Raw genomic sequence first — 19,027 nt, 5'->3', positions numbered from 1 at the left:
CAACATGTTTGGATATTATCAAAAATGATGTGGTGAAGAGACAGCCGCAATGCCAAAAATATATTTCACTTCAAACTGTCTACGCAACTCATTTGAAAGATCATTACCAATCAAATTATGTATATAATCATGTATACTTTGAAAGCCAAGAAATCTAATCACAGTGGAGAAGTGATCAAACTAAGCACGATAAGCTTGTTTGGGTTTATATAAGAGTTATTTGATTAAAATGATGAAATAATATTTGAATTGTAAAAGTAATCACTTTCACATTAAAATTTAAAAATATAAAAAATGGGTTACTTTTCAAATTGAAATATATACTATATCTAATTATTTTATTATTTTTAATCAAATAATTCTTTTAATTTTTGGGTCTATATAAATCATCCATAATGATATCCCAAAATATAATTTTAAAACTTCTTTCAAACCTTACCTTTAGCTTAGCTCAAATTAGAAAATCTCTCAAGTCTTGGATGAGGTGTGACAATTTCTCCAAAGCAATATCAAGGAATTGCCTATTATGAATTTAGGAAAAATTCCTTGACAAACAACAGAAATCTGTCTCTATATGTACTTTATTTTCCATGGGATGAAGGAATAACTGAAGCAACTTGCATTTTCACTTTCTTGGACTGGTGGGAAATTTCTGGATCAGCCTCAATGAGATTTTCACCTCGTATATTTCTTTTCTTGACATCACCACCTTGTCTGTGATACTCAGATACCGGCCATATCTATATGACCAAAAAATGCTAAGCTGGCAAGCTTGGCGAAAGGGAATTTCCTATACAAAACTATTAGATAAAAAATAACGAAAATAATTAAAGCTTTGACATTGAATTCCTAGCCTGATACAAAATTTTCTCTCCCTCATCCTAGCTGTTGGGGAGGCTGAGGAGAATGGGCAGGTGATGGGGATTCTGCGGGGGATAGAGGAAGAGGTGAAGGGTTACCGCTTCCCACCGTGGACCTGCCAACAGGACTAGGTGCTGATTGCTGCGCAGATTGGGATGGTCCTGCAGTGTCTGTGGCAGCCAAGATCCGTTCAAGAATTTTCACAACTTCACTCATCGTTGGCCGATTTTTGGCATGACAGACACACTGTAGTGCCAGAGTTGAAGCAATATAAGCACCGGTTTTTGGGTACCCACCCTCCATCCTGCTATCCATAATTCGATAAAACATTTTCTTGTCATTCAAGTAGGGTCTTGCCCAGCTTACTAATTTCTCTTCGGCACGAGGTTTTGTCTTATCTATTGCACGCCGTCCTGATAGTATTTCGAGCAACACAACCCCAAAGCTGTAGATGTCGCACCTGGTCGTCAGATGACCTGTTCAATAAGGGAAGATCGATTCAATGAAAAACCAAGCTTTAAAATTAAACTTTTACAAAACAAAGATGAAGCTTCTGCAAACAATTGAAGTAGCACCATAAATTATACTAAAGTTTTAACTGATAATTTCCCATGAAATATTTAATGGTTCTGGGGTGGTCAAATTATAGGAATGATTGGATTAACTCAAGATGACTGGAATGTCAAACAATTTCATACCAGTGCACTATACCATAGAAAATAGTCAATACTGTAGAATTTGTATCAGTCAAGAAGCAATTTTTCGCAAACCTTGGTGCATGTTCCACCAACTTTACTGATCTGAATAACCGTTTGAAGTTGCAGTAGTTTTACTGAATAATGAGATGGCTCAATGTGTATTTATTCCTGATATGAATTCTGGTCCAAAAGAATTGTCAATAGGCTTCTTGTAAATGATTAAAATAAAACACTCGGTCCTAATGACAACTACTAGAAAAAATCTTCAGAATTAGATTCAATTAATTTTAAAAAATCTGTTAGCACAATTCAAATGACTTGAAACCTTTTACATTCACAAAAGGATACACATCAGTAAGTACACAGACCAAGAGAAGAAAAGGATTTGCAAAAATATCGATGACCATTTCTATGGGTAGTCAAGTGGGTAAGAGTTGTCCCAATCTGGAGAAAGTTATATAACAGTGGGGTGGTTATCCATTGACCTTAACATTAAAAAAATGCACAACAAAAAATCAGATTGATGATTGGTTAACACTATATGACTAGACTACCTAGATAACAGGAGTCTAATAGCACTGGAAATTATATGAGATTATGAATCAGAGCTTCGAGAGACCATATCAGTAAGTGCAGTAATCATTGGAAAACTATTATCTAACAGCATTAGATCCAAATCAAAAGCCAATAAGGAAGTTCTGATAGCAAAATATCCATAAACATAAAGCAATGCAAACAGAACAAGTTATTGATAAGGCAAAAAAACCTGTAGCTATGTATTCAGGTGCAGCATAGCCCTGTGTTCCAAACACTTGAGTGGAAACATGAGTCCGATCACCAGTTGGTCCTTCCTTTGCCAATCCAAAGTCTGATAGCTTCGCATTGAACTCCTACATCCATTAAAAAAATGTGTTGCACATGCCAAATCTGGATCTTATGTGTAAGGTACAAAGTTAAAAGGACAGAAAAACATGCTATGTTGACTTCTAATTTTTTGTAAATAACCAATTCACGTTTAACAAACTCATGTCAGCTTGCCTTCTTGAGTTCATCTGCTCACTATACCAAACAGGTTTTAATTCAGCTTACCAAATCCAACAAAATATTTGAAGCTTTGAAATCACGGTAGATTATTTCTGGCTGGGAGTTATGCAGGACGGCAAGCCCTCGAGCAGCCCCCACAGCAACCTTAATCCTTGTTTCCCAAGAAAGTGGTGGGACTGTTCCTGCAAATAAGACACGACAAAATAATGAACACCAATACCCTGCAGGATTAAAACCAGAAATCTCATGATATCCACACAATAACTTGGTCAGTTCGTTTCCAAATTATGGAAACGGGGTTACAGCAAAATAGAAGCTTACATGCACAAAGTAACAATAGAAGTAAAAGAGAACTGTGATTCAATGAATATGTTAGGAATAATGTTGACTTACTTCTAAACAGATGATTCTCCAAGCTGCCTCTGGCCATGAATTCATAGACCAAAAGCCGGTCCTCCCCTTCTAAGCAGTACCCAAGTAGCTTGACGAGGTTTGGATGTTGCAGCTGGCCGAGAAAATTAACTTCAGCCTGCAATCAATTGTTGTTAGTTAGTCAGCAGAGCCAAATATTAGAAGATGAAAAAAATAAATAAGTGTTATTGATGATGGACGAAACCTACTAGCCACTCTTTGTGACCCTGGAAACCTGCCGGTATGAGCTTCTTGACAGCAACAACCATAGCAGATCCAGGCCTTGCAGCACCAAGAGTATCAGCATCTATGCAGCCTTTGTAAACAAAACCAAAACCTCCTTCGCCAAGAAGACTTTCCAGATGGAAATTGTTGGTGGCAGATTTGAGTTCACTAAATGAGAAGGCTTTCAAATTTGATGAAGATAAAATTTCAACTTCAGATCTTGAGGTAGGGCAACTTCTAGCTTTGGGTTTTTTGCAGTCACGTTGGCCTTTTTCATTGGGAGATTTGTAGGCCCCTGAAAGAGAATAAGAATGTGACTGGTCCAACATTTGAACTAAAATCATGTTCAGAACATGACAAAAACCAGATGTAGTCACTGGAAGAGGAGAAGAATACAGATGGTCTCCTATATAACATGAACACAAACACAAGTGTCATTACGTTGTAAAAATGAATGACTATTACTTGTGATCACCACTGGAAGAATACAGATGATCTCTCCATACAAATAGTGCCTCCAAGTCTTAAGGGCAAACACCACTGCTGCAAGCTCCAAATCATGTGCCAGATAATTCCGCTCATACTGCTTTAATTGTCTTGAGGCATAAGCTACCACCTTGCCTTGCTGCATTAACACACACCCTAACCCCACTACAGAAGCATCACAATAAACCGTAAACAACTCTCCACTAATACGAGCACTTAACACTGGGGCAGTGGTCAATTTCCGCTTTAACTCCTAGAAAGCATTCTCACACTACTCCTTCTATTCAAACTTCACTCCTTTTCTAGTCAACCGAGTCATTGGTGTTGCGATCCTAGAGAAGTCTTCCACAAACCTCCTATAATATCTAGCCAACCCCAAGAAACTTCTAACCTCAAATACATTAGTAGGCCTTTGTCACTCCTGCACAGCTTCCACCTTGGAATGGTCCACTGCTATTCCTACCTTAGAAACCACATGGCCTAAGAAATTCACTTCAGTAAGCCAAACCTCACTTTTGTCCAACTTCTCATACAACTAATGTCTTCTTAAAGTTCTAAGGGTGGTCACCAAATGCTGCTTATGCTCCTCCAAACTCCTTGAGTAAATCAAGATGTCATCCACAAAGACAATCACAAACTGATCCAAGTAAGTACGAAAATTCTGTTCATTAAATCCATGAAAGTAGCGGGGGCATTAGTTAACCCAAAAGGCATGACTAAGAATTCATAATGCCCATATCTCGTTCTAAAAGCGGTTTTAGGAACATCTTCTTCCCTAACCCTCAATTAATGATACCCAGTTTTCAAGTCAATCTTACTAAAATACTTCGCACCCTTCAACTGATCAAACAAGTCATTTATCCTTGGAAGAGGAACTTATTCTTCACAGTAACTCTATTCAACTTCCTATAGTCAATACACAACCTCAAGGTGCCATGCTTCTTCTTCACAAACAACACCGAGGCTCCCCATGGCGATGTACTCGAACGAATAAAACCCTTACTCAGCAATTCCTCTAACTGAGTTTTCAACTCCTTCAACTCAAGAGGAGCCATCCTATAGGGGGATACTGAAATAGGATCCGTTCCTAGGTAGACTTCAATAGAAATCAAACTCTCTATGTGGTGGTAAACCTGGTAACTCATCTGGGAATACATCCTGGAACTTTCTCACCACTGAAATTTCTGTAATGTCCTTTTGGGCTTTCTCCTTACTACGAAGGCAAGCTAGGAAATTTATTGATCCCTTCCTCAACACGTATTGATAGCATGGATCGGACTGCGAAAAAGGCAAACTAACACACTTCCCTCCAACAAAGCAAACCTCAAATCCATCTGGTAGACAAAATATTATCCTACGGCGATGACAATCAATAAGCGCTCTATACACCGTCAACCAATCCATTCCCAAAATAACATCATACCCAGTCATGTCCAAAATCCTCAAATCCACCTTAAGTGCTCTATCCGCCAAAGTAATAACGCACCCCTTGCATATTCTATCAACTCTAGAATTTGTACGCATAGAGGACTCGATAAGTAACAGATTTCCTACCCTTTCCGTTTTCAACCCCAATGCATTAGCACAAGATGCAGAAATGAAAGAATGAGTTGCACCATTATCAAACAAAACATGCACTCAAGTACTATATACCAAAATCATACCTTCCACCAAAAGGGAGTCCTCCTCTGGCTCTGTTGGGGTCAAGGCAAAACCTCTTCCTGCTGCCTGCCTCCCCCTACCTCTAGCATTCGACCCCTGAGAAGAATGGGTCTGACTACACATGGTAGTTGTCCTGGCTCCCGACGCTGTTGAGGGTAAATGTGGCGTCTGGTAGTAAGACAACTGAAACTGAGGGGGCTGGAAAGGCACTACCGACTGTTGCTGAGAACCTCCCTGAGACTGAGGTCGAGTCTGCTGTGCGCCCCGCAATGGGCAAGCCCTCCATAAGTGGTCTCCCGTTCCACAACTATAACATACTCTAGCAGTAGCCACCATCTGAGCACTCTGCTCACCTCTTGCATAGAACGAAGAATGCCCCTCAAACTGCTGACTCCTCTGCCTCTGCTGCGGACCCTGGGATCTCCTTTGGGAACTTTCCCCCATTCTTTGTTTCACTTTTCTATTCCCCCTCTGCTCCCGAATTTGGTTGGTTTCCACAATGTCCTGCTCCACCAACAAAGCCCTCTTGACCAACTCAGAATAGTCCCTTATTGCCAGTGGGACTAATCTATTCCGAATGGCAAGCCTCAACCCCTGCTGGAACCTCCTAGCTTTTTCTCCTTCCTCATTGATCATCCCCAAGGCGAATCTGGACAACTCCGAAAAGCGTGACTCATACTCCAACACCGACATAGTTCCTTGGATGAGGTGCTCAAACTCCATCATTTTAGCATGTTTAGCCACCTCTCCAAAATACTTGCCTAGGAAGATTCTCTCAAATTCCTCCCAGGTCATCACTTCTGTGTTGTACACTATTTTCATTGATTCCCACCAAAAATCAGCTTTGTCAACAAGCATGTATGCCGCCAGACTTACCCTCCTTACCTCAGGTATGTCTAGTCCCACCAGAATTCTTTTAATCCTCCTCAACCAATGCTCAGCTGCTTCCGCATTGGGTTCTCCATTAAAAGATGGAGGTTGCATCACCATGAATCTCTTCATCGCCTCCATCTGGCTCATTACTGGCCTCTCAGAGCGGCTCCTCCTATGCAAGTGATCTGAATCCTCTTGGCCCTGGGTACCTCCAGACCTCCTGGAACCCTGACCTCTCATCAACTGGGCAATCTCTCTCAACTCCCTTCTTACTTCTCGGAGTTCTTCTCTTACCGACTCCAACTCCTCATCTCTCTCAAATCTTCCTCTTCTGGTCCTTCCCGCCATTTCAAATTGAACAAGCCCTAATCCAACCACACTTCCAAGGTAAGCAAAACAAATTCATACGTAACCATTTAGCAACTTCAACAACTATCAAAACTTTCACTTTCACACAATCTCAAACAAGGTTTTTCAAACATCAAGAATCAACAATTAAATAATTCAATTAATAATCAGCTCGTTAGCTAACACATACAGAAAATCATAACATAACAAATCATAACAATACACACAAACACCCACAAACACCAACCCCAAGGTATTATTGCAACCTTGGCTCTGATACCACGCTGTCATGACCCAAATTCCGAGCAACCCAAAATTTAGCCATGACCCCAGGTCAAAGGTTTGATCCTAAGGGTTTCTCCTATTCCACGCTGGCAGTCAACTAAAACACTCTGAATTTTTTTTTTTTTCTACACATACCTCACACTAGAGTTCTCACCAACTAACAATATCCCAAACACTACTCAAAAGCAACAAGATATATTAATTATCATTACAGTCCAAAAATAAAAGTTCATAGTTAAACAACTTAATCAAATTAGGGTTTCATTACAAATCCATAGTTCGCAGTTTGCTAAAACAAGTCCCAATACCACAAACACAATAAATACAATACGCTTCACTAGGCCGCTCTAGGAGCATCCTGAAGTCCTCCCTACCCCACATGTGGATCCTCAGGAGTGATATCTGCATCTAAAAATATGTAAAAAGAAAGGGGTGAGCATTCCACATTGCTCAATAGGGTGCTTAACACCCAAGGGATAATGGGGATTACTAAGTTCCAAAGAACACAAAGAAGCATTTCAACAACATTGATCAAGTCACATACATTAATCTCTATAATTATACACAATTCCACAATATTCAACAATTAAATGAAATGCATATGAACGTGTGACACTCAGTCATACAATGCACTGTCATTCTCGGGCTTTCATCGAAGGATATGCATTCGCACCCAAATACACTCCCCATTTGGAGTCTTCCCATGGTAAACTTTTGGATCTTTCACCCTAGGGATCTCTCTCCCTTCTTAATTTGCCTCACACGGGCTTTTACTTTTCATCATTATTTCATTTTTTCTTTCTTTTTTTTCCATTTCATACACTTTTCACAATTTTTATCCTTTCTTCACACAACCATGATGCAAATGAATGTCATGAGGTTAATTACTCTCATTCATATATCACCAATATCATTGGAATTACAATCACGCCACAAATCCCAAAATCTTCCAACAATTCCAACATTCCCAAAAATCCAATAAAATAAATTTTCCACAATAAAATTACTGAAAATAGTCCAACAAATTCTAAAAAATTCACATATCAATAAATTTGAAATTATACTACAATTTTGGAATTTTCCAAAATTATAATAATTTCCAATATTCGAAAATAATAAATTTTCCACAATAAAATTTTCGAAAATATTCCAACAAATTCTCAAAAATTCACATATCAAAAAATTTGAAATTAGACCACAATTTCGGAATATTCCAACAATTCCAATAATTTTTAACAACCCAAAACAATTATTTATTAACCAAAAAGAAATTCCCGAAATTACAAAAATTCCAAATCATCCAAAAAAATTCCTACAACACTAATATTACCTACTTAACTCATAATAACAAGATTTATAATTTTTTTCTAAGGAAAAACGCATTTAATTAAAGTTTCAGGGTTAGGTTCCCCTACCACAGGTCTAAGAATCCGACCATTAAAATCATGATCGCCCACCGTAGAATCGTTCCTCTTGTCGAGTAGAACACCTCCTCAATTTTTCAGGCAAAACGGATGTCGTTCAGCCGTCCAAATGGTTGGCCAAAGTTCCAACAGGATGACTTCTCCCACAATCGCCGAGGCTCTCTCCCCCTTCTGCCACTTTTTAACTCCTTTCCCTTTTTTTTTTCTTTAATTTAACCACCAGCCACCACAAGCCCCCTTTCTTGGCTTTTAACCATCCATAGCTACGACCCAACTCCCAAAAGCCCATTTGAATTAATTTTCTTTTTCTTTTATTTCCATTTGCTTTGTTTCATTTCCAATTCATTTCATTTTTCATTTTTTTTTTACAACACACAAATTAATTTATTAAGCACCAACCCAAAAATTTAATTTTCTCAATTTTATTAATAAGCAATTTAATTTAATTTTTACTTAATTAATTCTAATTAATTTTAATTAATTCACTTTTTCATTTTCGTTTTAGTTTTTCGTTTCTGGAAATTTTCAATTTCTAAAATCCTAAGAAATTTTCTACCATATAAGGCTGATGTGGCACAAAATTTTCAACTCGCTTAGTTAACCAACAAAATAATTCGAATTTCGCCAATAAAATTAACACATGTTCCCCAAACACTTTTCTTTTTTACTTTTCAACCACCACTCAAAAGAAGACTTTTCAAACTAGAATTTCTAACATGGCCAAAAAAAAACCCGGTCATTACACTATCTATCACCTTGTTTCATATATCTAGTTGGATCAGGATAGATCAGAATGAAGCACAGAGAGTAGAGAGGTCTTCTATCCTCTCAAAGATAAGAGATGAGAGAAGCAGAGATAAAGGGATAAGAAAAGAAAATATGAGAGCAAATGAATGTTGTCTCCGTTTCTTGCTCAGACTTAGAGAGGCACAGAGGTTTACGAATCCCATTCCTACCTGTCACCTCACTTCATATATCTAGCTGGATCAGAACGGATCAGAATGAAGCACCCTAAATCTGGAAAACCTACTCGATTTATTTTTGTCAAAGGCTTAAAGCCAATTTTTTCATTCTGAATAGAGCTTGTTTCCGATGAAGGATTGATCTTATTTTGCAAAGAGAACAGGTAGGTTAAGATCTTAGTCCCAAAATTTACATGTCCCTAATGCCAAATGTAAAGAAGGCAACAACTTATTAATGGAATATGCTACCAATCATGGCAGGAGAAAAGAGGATCAATAGTGCCTCTAAAGAAGGATGTATAAAATAATGCATTTCATCCAACTTTTACAACAAAACAAAAAACCTATTAAGACTGCCCTTTTTCTAGCATCCATTAATAACCATTTGGTACTTAAAGCTATGCTCTTGATCTTTAGTGCTCCCACCATTGCAGCTACATTGGCATTACCAATTCTAGTTAAGGCCATAGTCTTTCATCTATCTTCTAGTAGTCGTGCTTTGCGAATAAGATTTTTGGGCATGGTGTATATATATATAAAATGGAAACAGTTGAAGTAATATGAGTGTGACAAGAGCGATAGCAACAAGAGAAAAAAATTGAGCAACAGTTGGTATTTATAAAAGCATTGTTATAATGAAATGAAAAATAAAGGTAATGACGCAAAATCACAACCCATCTAGAACAGAATGGGGCAAGGCAAAACAATACCATACCTTGGCCCAAACCTAACCCCTAACCTACTTAGAGGCTATACATAAATCCGTTTTATTAGAAGGAGGTCAAACCTAACAACACAAAAAATAAAATAAATAAAAAAGCAGCCTTACTATCATCCTTAATTCTTAATTAGGTGGGCAAGTGACAAAATAAAAGGTAGGGAAGAGGTTAGGCTAAGTACTCCTTGTTGGATACGTACGAAATTAAATTGATCTTGAGAATCTTAAATATGATCCATGCTTAGCAAAATTGATTACAACATAAATGGTTAGTTTGATGACAGGGGATAAATTTACCATATGTGAAAGATAGAGGTTGACAATTCAACTCTTATCAACTGCTCATTTTACCTCAATCGGCTCCTATCTTAAGTTTTAGAACAATCTAAGCAACATAACCCAGCTTCCATATGGCGGCAGTCTGAAATTTAATATGACCGTAGCATAATTGTTCGAGGACTTAAGAACAACTCTTATCGTTAGTTACATGCTAAGCTATAGTATGCATAAATAGAAGATCAAATCAAGAATTCATTTTCATAAGGGCACGGGGTGTCAATGGTGGGGAATGAATCTATAATAAATGTAGACGTGGGTGATGTGATCTAGGCTGTCTAGCTTAGTAAACCAAAGCCTACTCAACCATCAGACAAAAGGGTACATGTTTCCCATACAAAACTTAATTAAATTGTGCATGCTCACCAGCTATAAGAGAGCCCAATAAGCTAATTTTAGGTAGCAAGTTCACTCTTAGAAAAGTAGGACTACTTCCATGATTCCTTTCTGTTAATCCATCTCCGACAACCCTAAGTTTCTAAAGTATTTGCAGGATTATCCCCAAGTTTCAGCTACCATTATCATCTCCATTCTAAAAGCCTTTCACCCATCTATTCAGTCCCATACTCCAATGCGAAACCTAACTATTTTGCCAATGATCTGATCCAAGTTGTCACAACATTGCATCTTCTTTGTCCTCAAATTTTATTAGGGCATCAAAACTTCAGTTTTGTTGCCCTTTAATTTTCTTTAACCGCAACTTGAATTATTTGCATTTCCAACTGTCATGGACAAACATGACCATTATACTTAACTTAAATGACAAAAAACCTATAGAAGATCAATTTTTTTACCTCAAAAACTTGGGTTAAATTCTCAGAGGATATCTTCATGGAACTATCACAAACCTTGCCATTAATAATAATGCGATAACCACATAGTCCCAAAATAATCCTTTGTTAGTTACCTGGATACTTATTTCATCAAACCCAACAATAATCTTTCCTAACAACCATTTGCTAATGCCTCAGGAATTTGGAATAATCCAAAGAAGCACTATCACATATCACCAAACAAGTAAGGCCAAGAAATTTCAGTTTGATATTAAATTAGTTAAATAAAGGGAGGGGAATAAGATAGTGTACAATTATTATAATGGTTGGCTCATTTATTGTTCCACGATTTTGAATGATGTACAACAACCTCACTTTCTTGGATCATCAAGGTATACAAGATGCTCATACTTGCCTTGTATCTATGAATCAAGGGCTTGGAATAGAGCTTGGTAGGTGGATCAATTGAATATGGAAGAACCTCTAGGTCTTGATATTGGTGTTCATGAATTTTGAAAGAATAAACATGTGTCAATCTCATTGCATGTTATTAAAGATGCAAATTATTCTTAACCCTATATCTGAAAATCTAGCTCTGAAAATTACATCAGGATGCTAAGTTCGTAAAAGTTTTAGGCATATATCAAGGAATTACAAGAAGAAAATTTATTGTTGTTACTTACAAGTGAGACATGCATGTCATCTCTAGATATATCTTATAGCCTTCGAGCAAAATGCTAAGATTAGTCCAAACAAGCAACAATTTGTTTCTTTTAGCCTTCATACCTTCATGACCTCTTGTTTTTTACCCACACATGTTAGAGCTTCCAACCAAACAATATGTAAGGGTGTTAAAAGGTGCGGCTTGATTGGGTTTTGAAGGAAAAATTAGTTGAACTAACATAGTTTATATGTAAAATTTCTAGTCTAAAATATAATGAATGCATTTAGAAACTAATTTGACCATAATCTAAGAACAATAAATTATTTTAATTGTGTACAAAGCATATATAATGATAAATGTTAAAAAAACTCATCTAACATTGAACGATTATAAATCACAAGAGATAAAAGTCTTGAAATGTCAATTTTTGGTTCCATTTTTATTAGTTAGGAAACAAAGAAACTAAAAACCAAACCAATAAAGTCAATCTTCAAAATTCTCAAACCAAACTAACCTTTATAATTGTTGAAAATAGAACTAATTTAAAAACCAACCAATAATGTCAATTTTCAAAATCCTCAAACCGGACTGACCTTTATAGTTGTTGAAAAACGGAATTGATTTAATCTGTTTTAATTGGGTTAGATTGATTTTTGATTGGTTTTCACTTACACCCTTAACTATATGATACTATGAAACATAATCTTAGCCCAATTCAACCTTGTGAATTGTTTTTCTTTTTCTTTTTTCTTTTTTTTGTTAATAAGTAGACCGAAAATGTATTAAAACCTATAAAAAAATGATGCACCAAAGTATATGGGACAGATACAAGAGTGCCAAAAGTCCTAATTCAACCAAGTGCATGTATGATCAAATTTTTATTACTTAAGAAAATAATCTTTTTTTCCATTAATAAGTTAATTGACGATAAGTGTTGTTCATTTTGACTCGTTTAGTGTGTTCCACAGCTTGCTAGAGCATTGATGGTTGGCAATAAATGTGTATGCTCTATCAAGTTGGAATCTGATGGAAGTTTTTAAAAAAATGCAACACTAATCTCATAGTTTAGGCCTTTAAATAGAAATATGGCATTAATTAAGAAGAGAAATTCATGCTTGTTGCTGAAATGATTATATTTCACACTGTACTACCAATTGTTGCCACAGTAAATTGATTTATTTGTCAAAATGGATATAGAAGAAATGAAGAAAGAAAAAGATTCCTTCACATGGGGACCTTCAAAAACAATTTTTAAGCAACCACCCCTAGAAATACTCTAGGCAATCTACAAACTTTTAATTGAAAATCCCTCTATGGATTGAACATGTCCAGATGCATGGTATAGAATTTCCAATACTTTCCTTCATATACAATTATACCAAATTTCACGTGGTCATTCAATGTTGACTCAAAAAATAGGGAAATTTGACGCTGGCTTAATTCTCTATCATAATATGATTATTAAAGAAAAGTTCATTTCAATATTTCCACTTTAAAAAGTCTCTAATGAGCAATTTCAAAATGAAAGATTTGAGGTCCATGAAAGAGAGTATCGTGAGGATTTATCCCCTTTGGTCTCTCCAACCAATTCTAAGCACACACTAATATGCTAATAAAGTTACAATTCAAATTTTGTAAAACAAAAAAAAAGTCATCTACTAACTCAATTATATCAATAACTTGTTGGAAGTTCGGTCTTTATTCACTAGGATAGGTCCAACAATACCAAGCTCTTACAGGTATGTTGGATTCTTCATTATCTTCACGATATTCTTGACTCATGATTGTGGCATCTTGTGCTCCTCTATTTCCACTTCCATATGAACAATTATAGATGAGGATTGAATGCTCGGAAACATGGAAATTTATAATTGGTCGGTGTATGGTTTTAGTCACATCACTTGAATCTTGAAACTGAAATAAGTAGGGCTTCAGTCTTCAAATCTTCTACTAAATCAAAGCAAATATCCATGTCTTGTGCTAGTAGTTGGGTGACATGACTTCTTCAACTCCTCTTCGTACTATATTTTTAACTTTACTCCTCTCTAATTGAAGTGTCCACTAAGAACCTTATATTTCATAAGCATAGTGGGCACATTCAAGTAGATTATCATTTCATTTTACCACATCTCCTTTTAGGGGTTTTCCATCCCTGATTTTTTTTCTCATAATCAATTGGAGACCTCCTCACTATAGCAATTTTGCAACCTTGCCACAATTTTCTTACCACCAAATTGACCTTTTTGTTCTCAATAGCATTAATTTGAGGGTGACTGTAAAAGTGGACCACATGATCAAAGCCTTTAGGCTTTAGCCCATCACAACAAAGCATAGTTGTTAAAGCCACGCTTCAACATGCCTAGGCCAAATGGGTAGCGACTACCCACCTATGGCAACTTGCATGCCAAGACACACACCTTGTCGTAGAGGTGCACCTCATCTTTTCTCCTCTCAAGGAAAAGCAACCTGGTTTTAGCCCTAAAAAAAAGTGAAAGCAAAAAAAATATCCTTTGGCCCTAAAAAGAACTCTTCACTCAACCATATTCCTTAGTTGCACTTTCACCTAGATCTTGATGATGATGGTGACAACAAACATATCAATTTGATGTAGGGGTTAGCAAACTTGGCAGCCTTTTAACTTTTCTCCTTCCTGCATGTTTTTTGTCCCATTTTCTTGCAAAACTTGCACCACATCATCAATACACCTTAAAGTGATAGATTAACAAAATAGAACATTTTAAGGCTTACAAATTGCACAACTCATGGTCAATAGGCAAGGTAATTTATGCATCTTTTTATGCCTATTAGATCTCAAGCGACCTTTGCACTATGGCACCGCCTTTCACCTTCAGAACTATCAGACAAAGTCCACTTAGCCATTGGTCAAATGGAATAATAGTTTTTCTTATTATATTCTGCATACTTTACCAACTAAGAGATTCCAGTTAGCTAACATAGATAGCAAATTTTTTTATAACTATTTAATTTTTTTATTGAAACCATCATTGTAATAAACTATTTTGGCAATAGTTATGTTATTTAACATGGTCAAATCCCAAAGAAAACCAGACCTTTCTCTATAACTCCTTTCCTCCGATTTTGTCTTCATATCTGATTATTATAAAGAAGGTAAGATACATTGCATTAGTACTCATATATCATGAAATATTGATAAAGAGACTAACTTGGGTTGCCTATATTGGTTAAAATTTAATGATAACTACTTCATATTAATTTCATTCTTTGTTCAAAAAAATCTATTTAAATTATTGTATCTGTCGAATCTAAAGAATTGGACGGTAAAAGAATAAATTTCTTCCTTGATTTTTAATCTATATAAAGACTCATATATATATACAAATATTCCTAGCACCAAAATAGGTACTTTCCTAACCTAATTACATAAAATCCCCTTAATTATGGGATTATCAAAATCTCTCCTCAATTACAATTATACAAATATGGCCTTCCTAATTCCTTTCTTCCACACAGACAACAAGAAACCTTTAAAGATCAACAATGAAGGCTAACACTAAACTTTGAACTCGACATTGAAGGCCAAAGAAAATTCCTTCACAATTCCTAGATTTATGAGCCTAGGGCTCTAATACCAGTTTGTTGTGCCGGTGAAAGTTTTAATACAAACAATGTTAATTTAAGAACACAAAGATAAAACAATTCACACAAAGGTACACGAGGTTTTAACATGGTTCGGCCAACCATGCCTACATCAATGGATGAGAGAGAATTATTTCACTATACCATAAAGAATATTACAAAGGATAAAACCAGACACACCTATTAGGTTCCCAAAACATCTCATGTTTCCCCACTCCTTGTATTTTCACCTTGAACCACGAGCCACCTCGCTTCACCAGGTGTCCTATTCTTCCTCACATCTCCATCCACCCCATATAGTCTTTACAAGTTCATCTCCATCTCATAACCTTCTTCTCTCTTCGCCCAGAATATTTATAGAAACATTCCTAATGATTTTCCTTATTCTATAAGGAAATCTAATATTACAATGACCAATGAATATTAGGAAATATTCTACACAATATCCTTTACACAAAAGAAATCTATACTAATTGGGAATTTGAGACACTTTCCAACAATTTTCACCTTAAATCAAATTCCATTAAATTAATCTCCAATATCTCCAAGATACGCATTTTTGTATCACATTTGACAAAAGAACAATCGACTTCACCTTCAACACAAAAATTCCTTTTATCATCATCTGGTGTGCTCTATTCTCCTTGGCTCTTCCAAAAATCTTCAACCCAAGCTCTGATACCATGTAGAATCTAAAGAATTGGAAGGTAAAAGAATAAATTTCTTCATTGATTTTTAATTTGTACAGAGACCCATACATATATACAAATATTCCTAGCACCAAAATAGGAACTTTCCTAACCTCATTACATCATATCCTCTTAGGAGTGTCTAAATCCTTCCTCAATTACAATATACAACTATGGCTTTCCTAATTTCATTCTTCTATGGTATCAATGAAAAAATTGCTAATAAAATAAATCTATAAACTTAACATTCCCTCTCCTCGGTATTAGAGAAAGGCAATCCACAAGTGTTGACTTCTCTAGTGAATAGCATTGCATAGTTAGCAATATCTCTTGTTTTCCATATCAAAACATTCAAGTAGTGTTTGGTTGCTTTGCCTTTTATTTTGTTTTTAAAAATAGGAAAAACAAATTTATTTTTCGTTTCATTTTCTTTCTATTTTTAGATGATGAAACAAGTTTATTATTCATGATCATTTTCCACTTAAAATCCTTACATTAAAAGCATATTTAGACAAGGTACATGAAACCTTTTTTTTTTTCTAATTGTTTTGTAGATGGGTAATGGCAGTGGCAACAGGGTGATGGTGGTGGATGGAGGTGGTTGTGACAAATAGGTGGCAGTCATAAGGTGGTAGGATGGCTGAGGCAATAAGGTGCTTGTGCTTAGTGGTGTGTACAATGGGGTGATTGGAAGAGGTGTGAGAATAGTAAGTTGTGTAATTACATGGCACACAACAATTAGAAAACAAATTTTGGAAATTTTGGGAAAAAAAGAAAAGGAAATGACAATGCAACTAAGAAAAATCTTTGTTATTTTGTTTTGTTGTTCTTTAACTCCCAGATTTTATTCTTATATGAGAGAACCTAGTGAACTCAACAGTCCCATCTTTTTTTGTCTCTTTGCATCTACTTTGTTTGCTTGATCCAATTTCTTTTTCTCTCACCCACCCACTTGCTTTGCTTCTGCAAATTCTTGACTTTTATTAGATGGCCATATTGAATTAAGTCAACTCAAATCTTAGAATCTCCATCTGATTCCCATTAATACTCAAAATGTCTTTTCCCCCATAGAATTACCAATCTATAAGAGCAAGCAACTCCTTCTCCAACCATCACACTGTTGAAAGTTTACAATTGTGTACCCATATTGCAAATGTTGCCGGATTGTAGACAAATCAAATTTTTTCCTTTTAAATTGGTTGTCCTCTTCCTTGACCTTTTATGACCATCAACATTCACAATGCCATCACATCCAAAGGACATACTAATTTACCAGAGTATGCCACCTTTTCTACCCATCTTATGATGAAAATTTATGGCTGCATATCACTATACCAGTATTTAAAATGCAGTCACGTCGGAAACACATTCAATCCAATACCATTTTTGGCTTGATCATGTAGCCGTTAAAATATGGGAGGAGGTAGAAGTAATGTGTGGAAACACATTCCCACACATTAGCCAAATTGACGTCTTTATTTTCTAAAAACCCATTGAAGCATCTCGCTGGGAATGTTCGTGAGTTGGCCCACTACAGTTCATTCCCAGTTATGCCCAAAGCGAACACTACTTCCTAATGCGAAGCAATGCCCCTCCCATCTTATACAAGATATAGGGGTTTTTTTCCAAACAAAAAGCCACCAAGAATAGCAAGTAAAAAATGGAAGAACAAAGGACCATAGGTCAATCAACCACAAAACACAAGATGTACATCGAAAACCCTTCTAATTAAAGGAAAAACCATCGATCTTTAACACCAAGAAAATATATAGCAAATGGAAAATACCTCGAAAGGGAGAAATCCACTTCTTGCAACTCAAAGTTCCGAACTCATTTGGGGAAACACCAAAAATCTTTCCAGAGTTAAAAAAAAAGGAAGGAAAAGCTGATTCTAATCTTCTATCTTCATCAAAAATAAAAACTTGTCTTCATCTGCCACTCACACTCCTATCGTACTCCTACTTCCATTTTCTTCCCCCCTTACCTACCCATCCTCTTCGCCTTCCATTCATCTTATTCCTCTCTCCCACTTCAATTTTAACTAACCATCACAGCGGTCATGTTGCTCCCTCTCTTTTTCTCTCTCGAAATTAAACTAGAGAAAAAGAATGGAATGAACGGAAATGGGGAAGAGGAAGAACAGGAAGCAAAGAGATTAGGGTTAGAATCTGGGGGAAGATCGAAGATGAAGAGGAATTAGGAACAAGGAGGAATAGAATGGTGTTGAAATATTATTCCCTTCTTAACGGGACCGGAGATTTAAAATGGTTCAAAACCTCCTACTTAAACTAGAGATCGGTTCAAAAACCCAAGTAGGCCGAAGCCCAAACACTGATAAGAAGTGGTCTCGGGCCACCATATAGATGGGCCTAAACCCAACTAATGAGATCAGGCCATTGGAATTTGAAACAAGAACTGAAGCCCACGGTGAAAAACTAAGGTATGATTCCTACCAAACTTCTAATTTCCAAGTAAGCCTAAGAAAAAATTGAAATATTTGGCTAGGGATGAGATAATTCCTAAATTGTGAATCCTAACCTTTTCCATATTTTTACTTAGAAAAGTAACTCATTTTTTACATAAATGTTTTTTATTATTTTAAGTATTTACATGTTGATTTTCAAAGAAAATATTATTTTTTAAAAAATAAAAAATAAAAAAATGGCAAGAATATTTTTTTCTTGAAATGAGATAAAAAGAGGCAGAATGTAAATTTCAATTTTTAGAATGAAACTCCTAAAAAATAGGAGTCAAATATAAAAGAATAAAACCAAAGTACAAAATAATAAATACAAAGTAATGAGATCTAAATACACATGTGATACAATTGTACTTTATGGTACCTTTTCAATAAAAATGACAATTTTAATACTATACAATAAAATTAGTTAAAGAAAAAGTATATGTTCAACCCATATACTATGTTTAATAAATGAGTCGTGTATTATCT

General features: G+C 35.9%; 1 protein-coding gene across 4 annotated transcripts; it reads right to left on the bottom strand.

The window, feature by feature from the left end:
* Positions 1–596: 596 nt before the first annotated feature.
* On the bottom strand, positions 597–18,311 carry LOC117904645 (probable serine/threonine-protein kinase PBL3). 4 transcript variants are annotated; one of them, XM_034817344.1, is made up of 7 exons: positions 17,864–18,311; positions 5,390–7,301; positions 3,224–3,534; positions 2,997–3,132; positions 2,649–2,785; positions 2,326–2,449; positions 597–1,337 (listed from the first exon to the last, which is right to left on the bottom strand). In XM_034817344.1, exons 2-7 carry the CDS (start codon positions 6,606–6,608, stop codon positions 877–879), a joined length of 2,388 nt encoding a protein of 795 aa, XP_034673235.1. In that variant the 5' UTR covers positions 6,609–7,301; positions 17,864–18,311; the 3' UTR covers positions 597–876. The 4 variants fall into 4 exon arrangements, with proteins under 4 accessions (XP_034673235.1, XP_034673237.1, XP_034673239.1 ...); XM_034817346.1 differs by having other exon boundaries at positions 5,390–6,625; XM_034817348.1 differs by lacking the exon at positions 5,390–7,301 and having other exon boundaries at positions 17,864–18,005.
* Between the last annotated feature and the right edge of the window lie 716 nt (positions 18,312–19,027).

Source organism: Vitis riparia, chromosome 17, assembly GCF_004353265.1.
Source record: "Vitis riparia cultivar Riparia Gloire de Montpellier isolate 1030 chromosome 17, EGFV_Vit.rip_1.0, whole genome shotgun sequence".
Lineage (NCBI taxonomy): Eukaryota > Viridiplantae > Streptophyta > Magnoliopsida > Vitales > Vitaceae > Vitis > Vitis riparia.
This window is presented reverse-complemented; position numbering and strand designations above follow the sequence as displayed.

What these genes read in the sequence shown, in the direction of transcription:
- LOC117904645 (XM_034817344.1), bottom strand. Translation starts at nt 6,608, where the DNA reads ATGGCGGGAAGGACCAGAAGAGGAAGATTTGAGAGAGATGAGGAGTTG. An exon ending in GGACTCCCTTTTGGTGGAAG is followed by an intron (nt 3,535 to 5,389) that starts GTATGATTTTGG and finishes ATTCTCTTTCAG; the next exon opens with GGGCCTACAAATCTCCCAAT. An exon ending in GGAGAATCATCTGTTTAGAA is followed by an intron (nt 2,786 to 2,996) that starts GTAAGTCAACAT and finishes TCTTATTTGCAG; the next exon opens with GAACAGTCCCACCACTTTCT.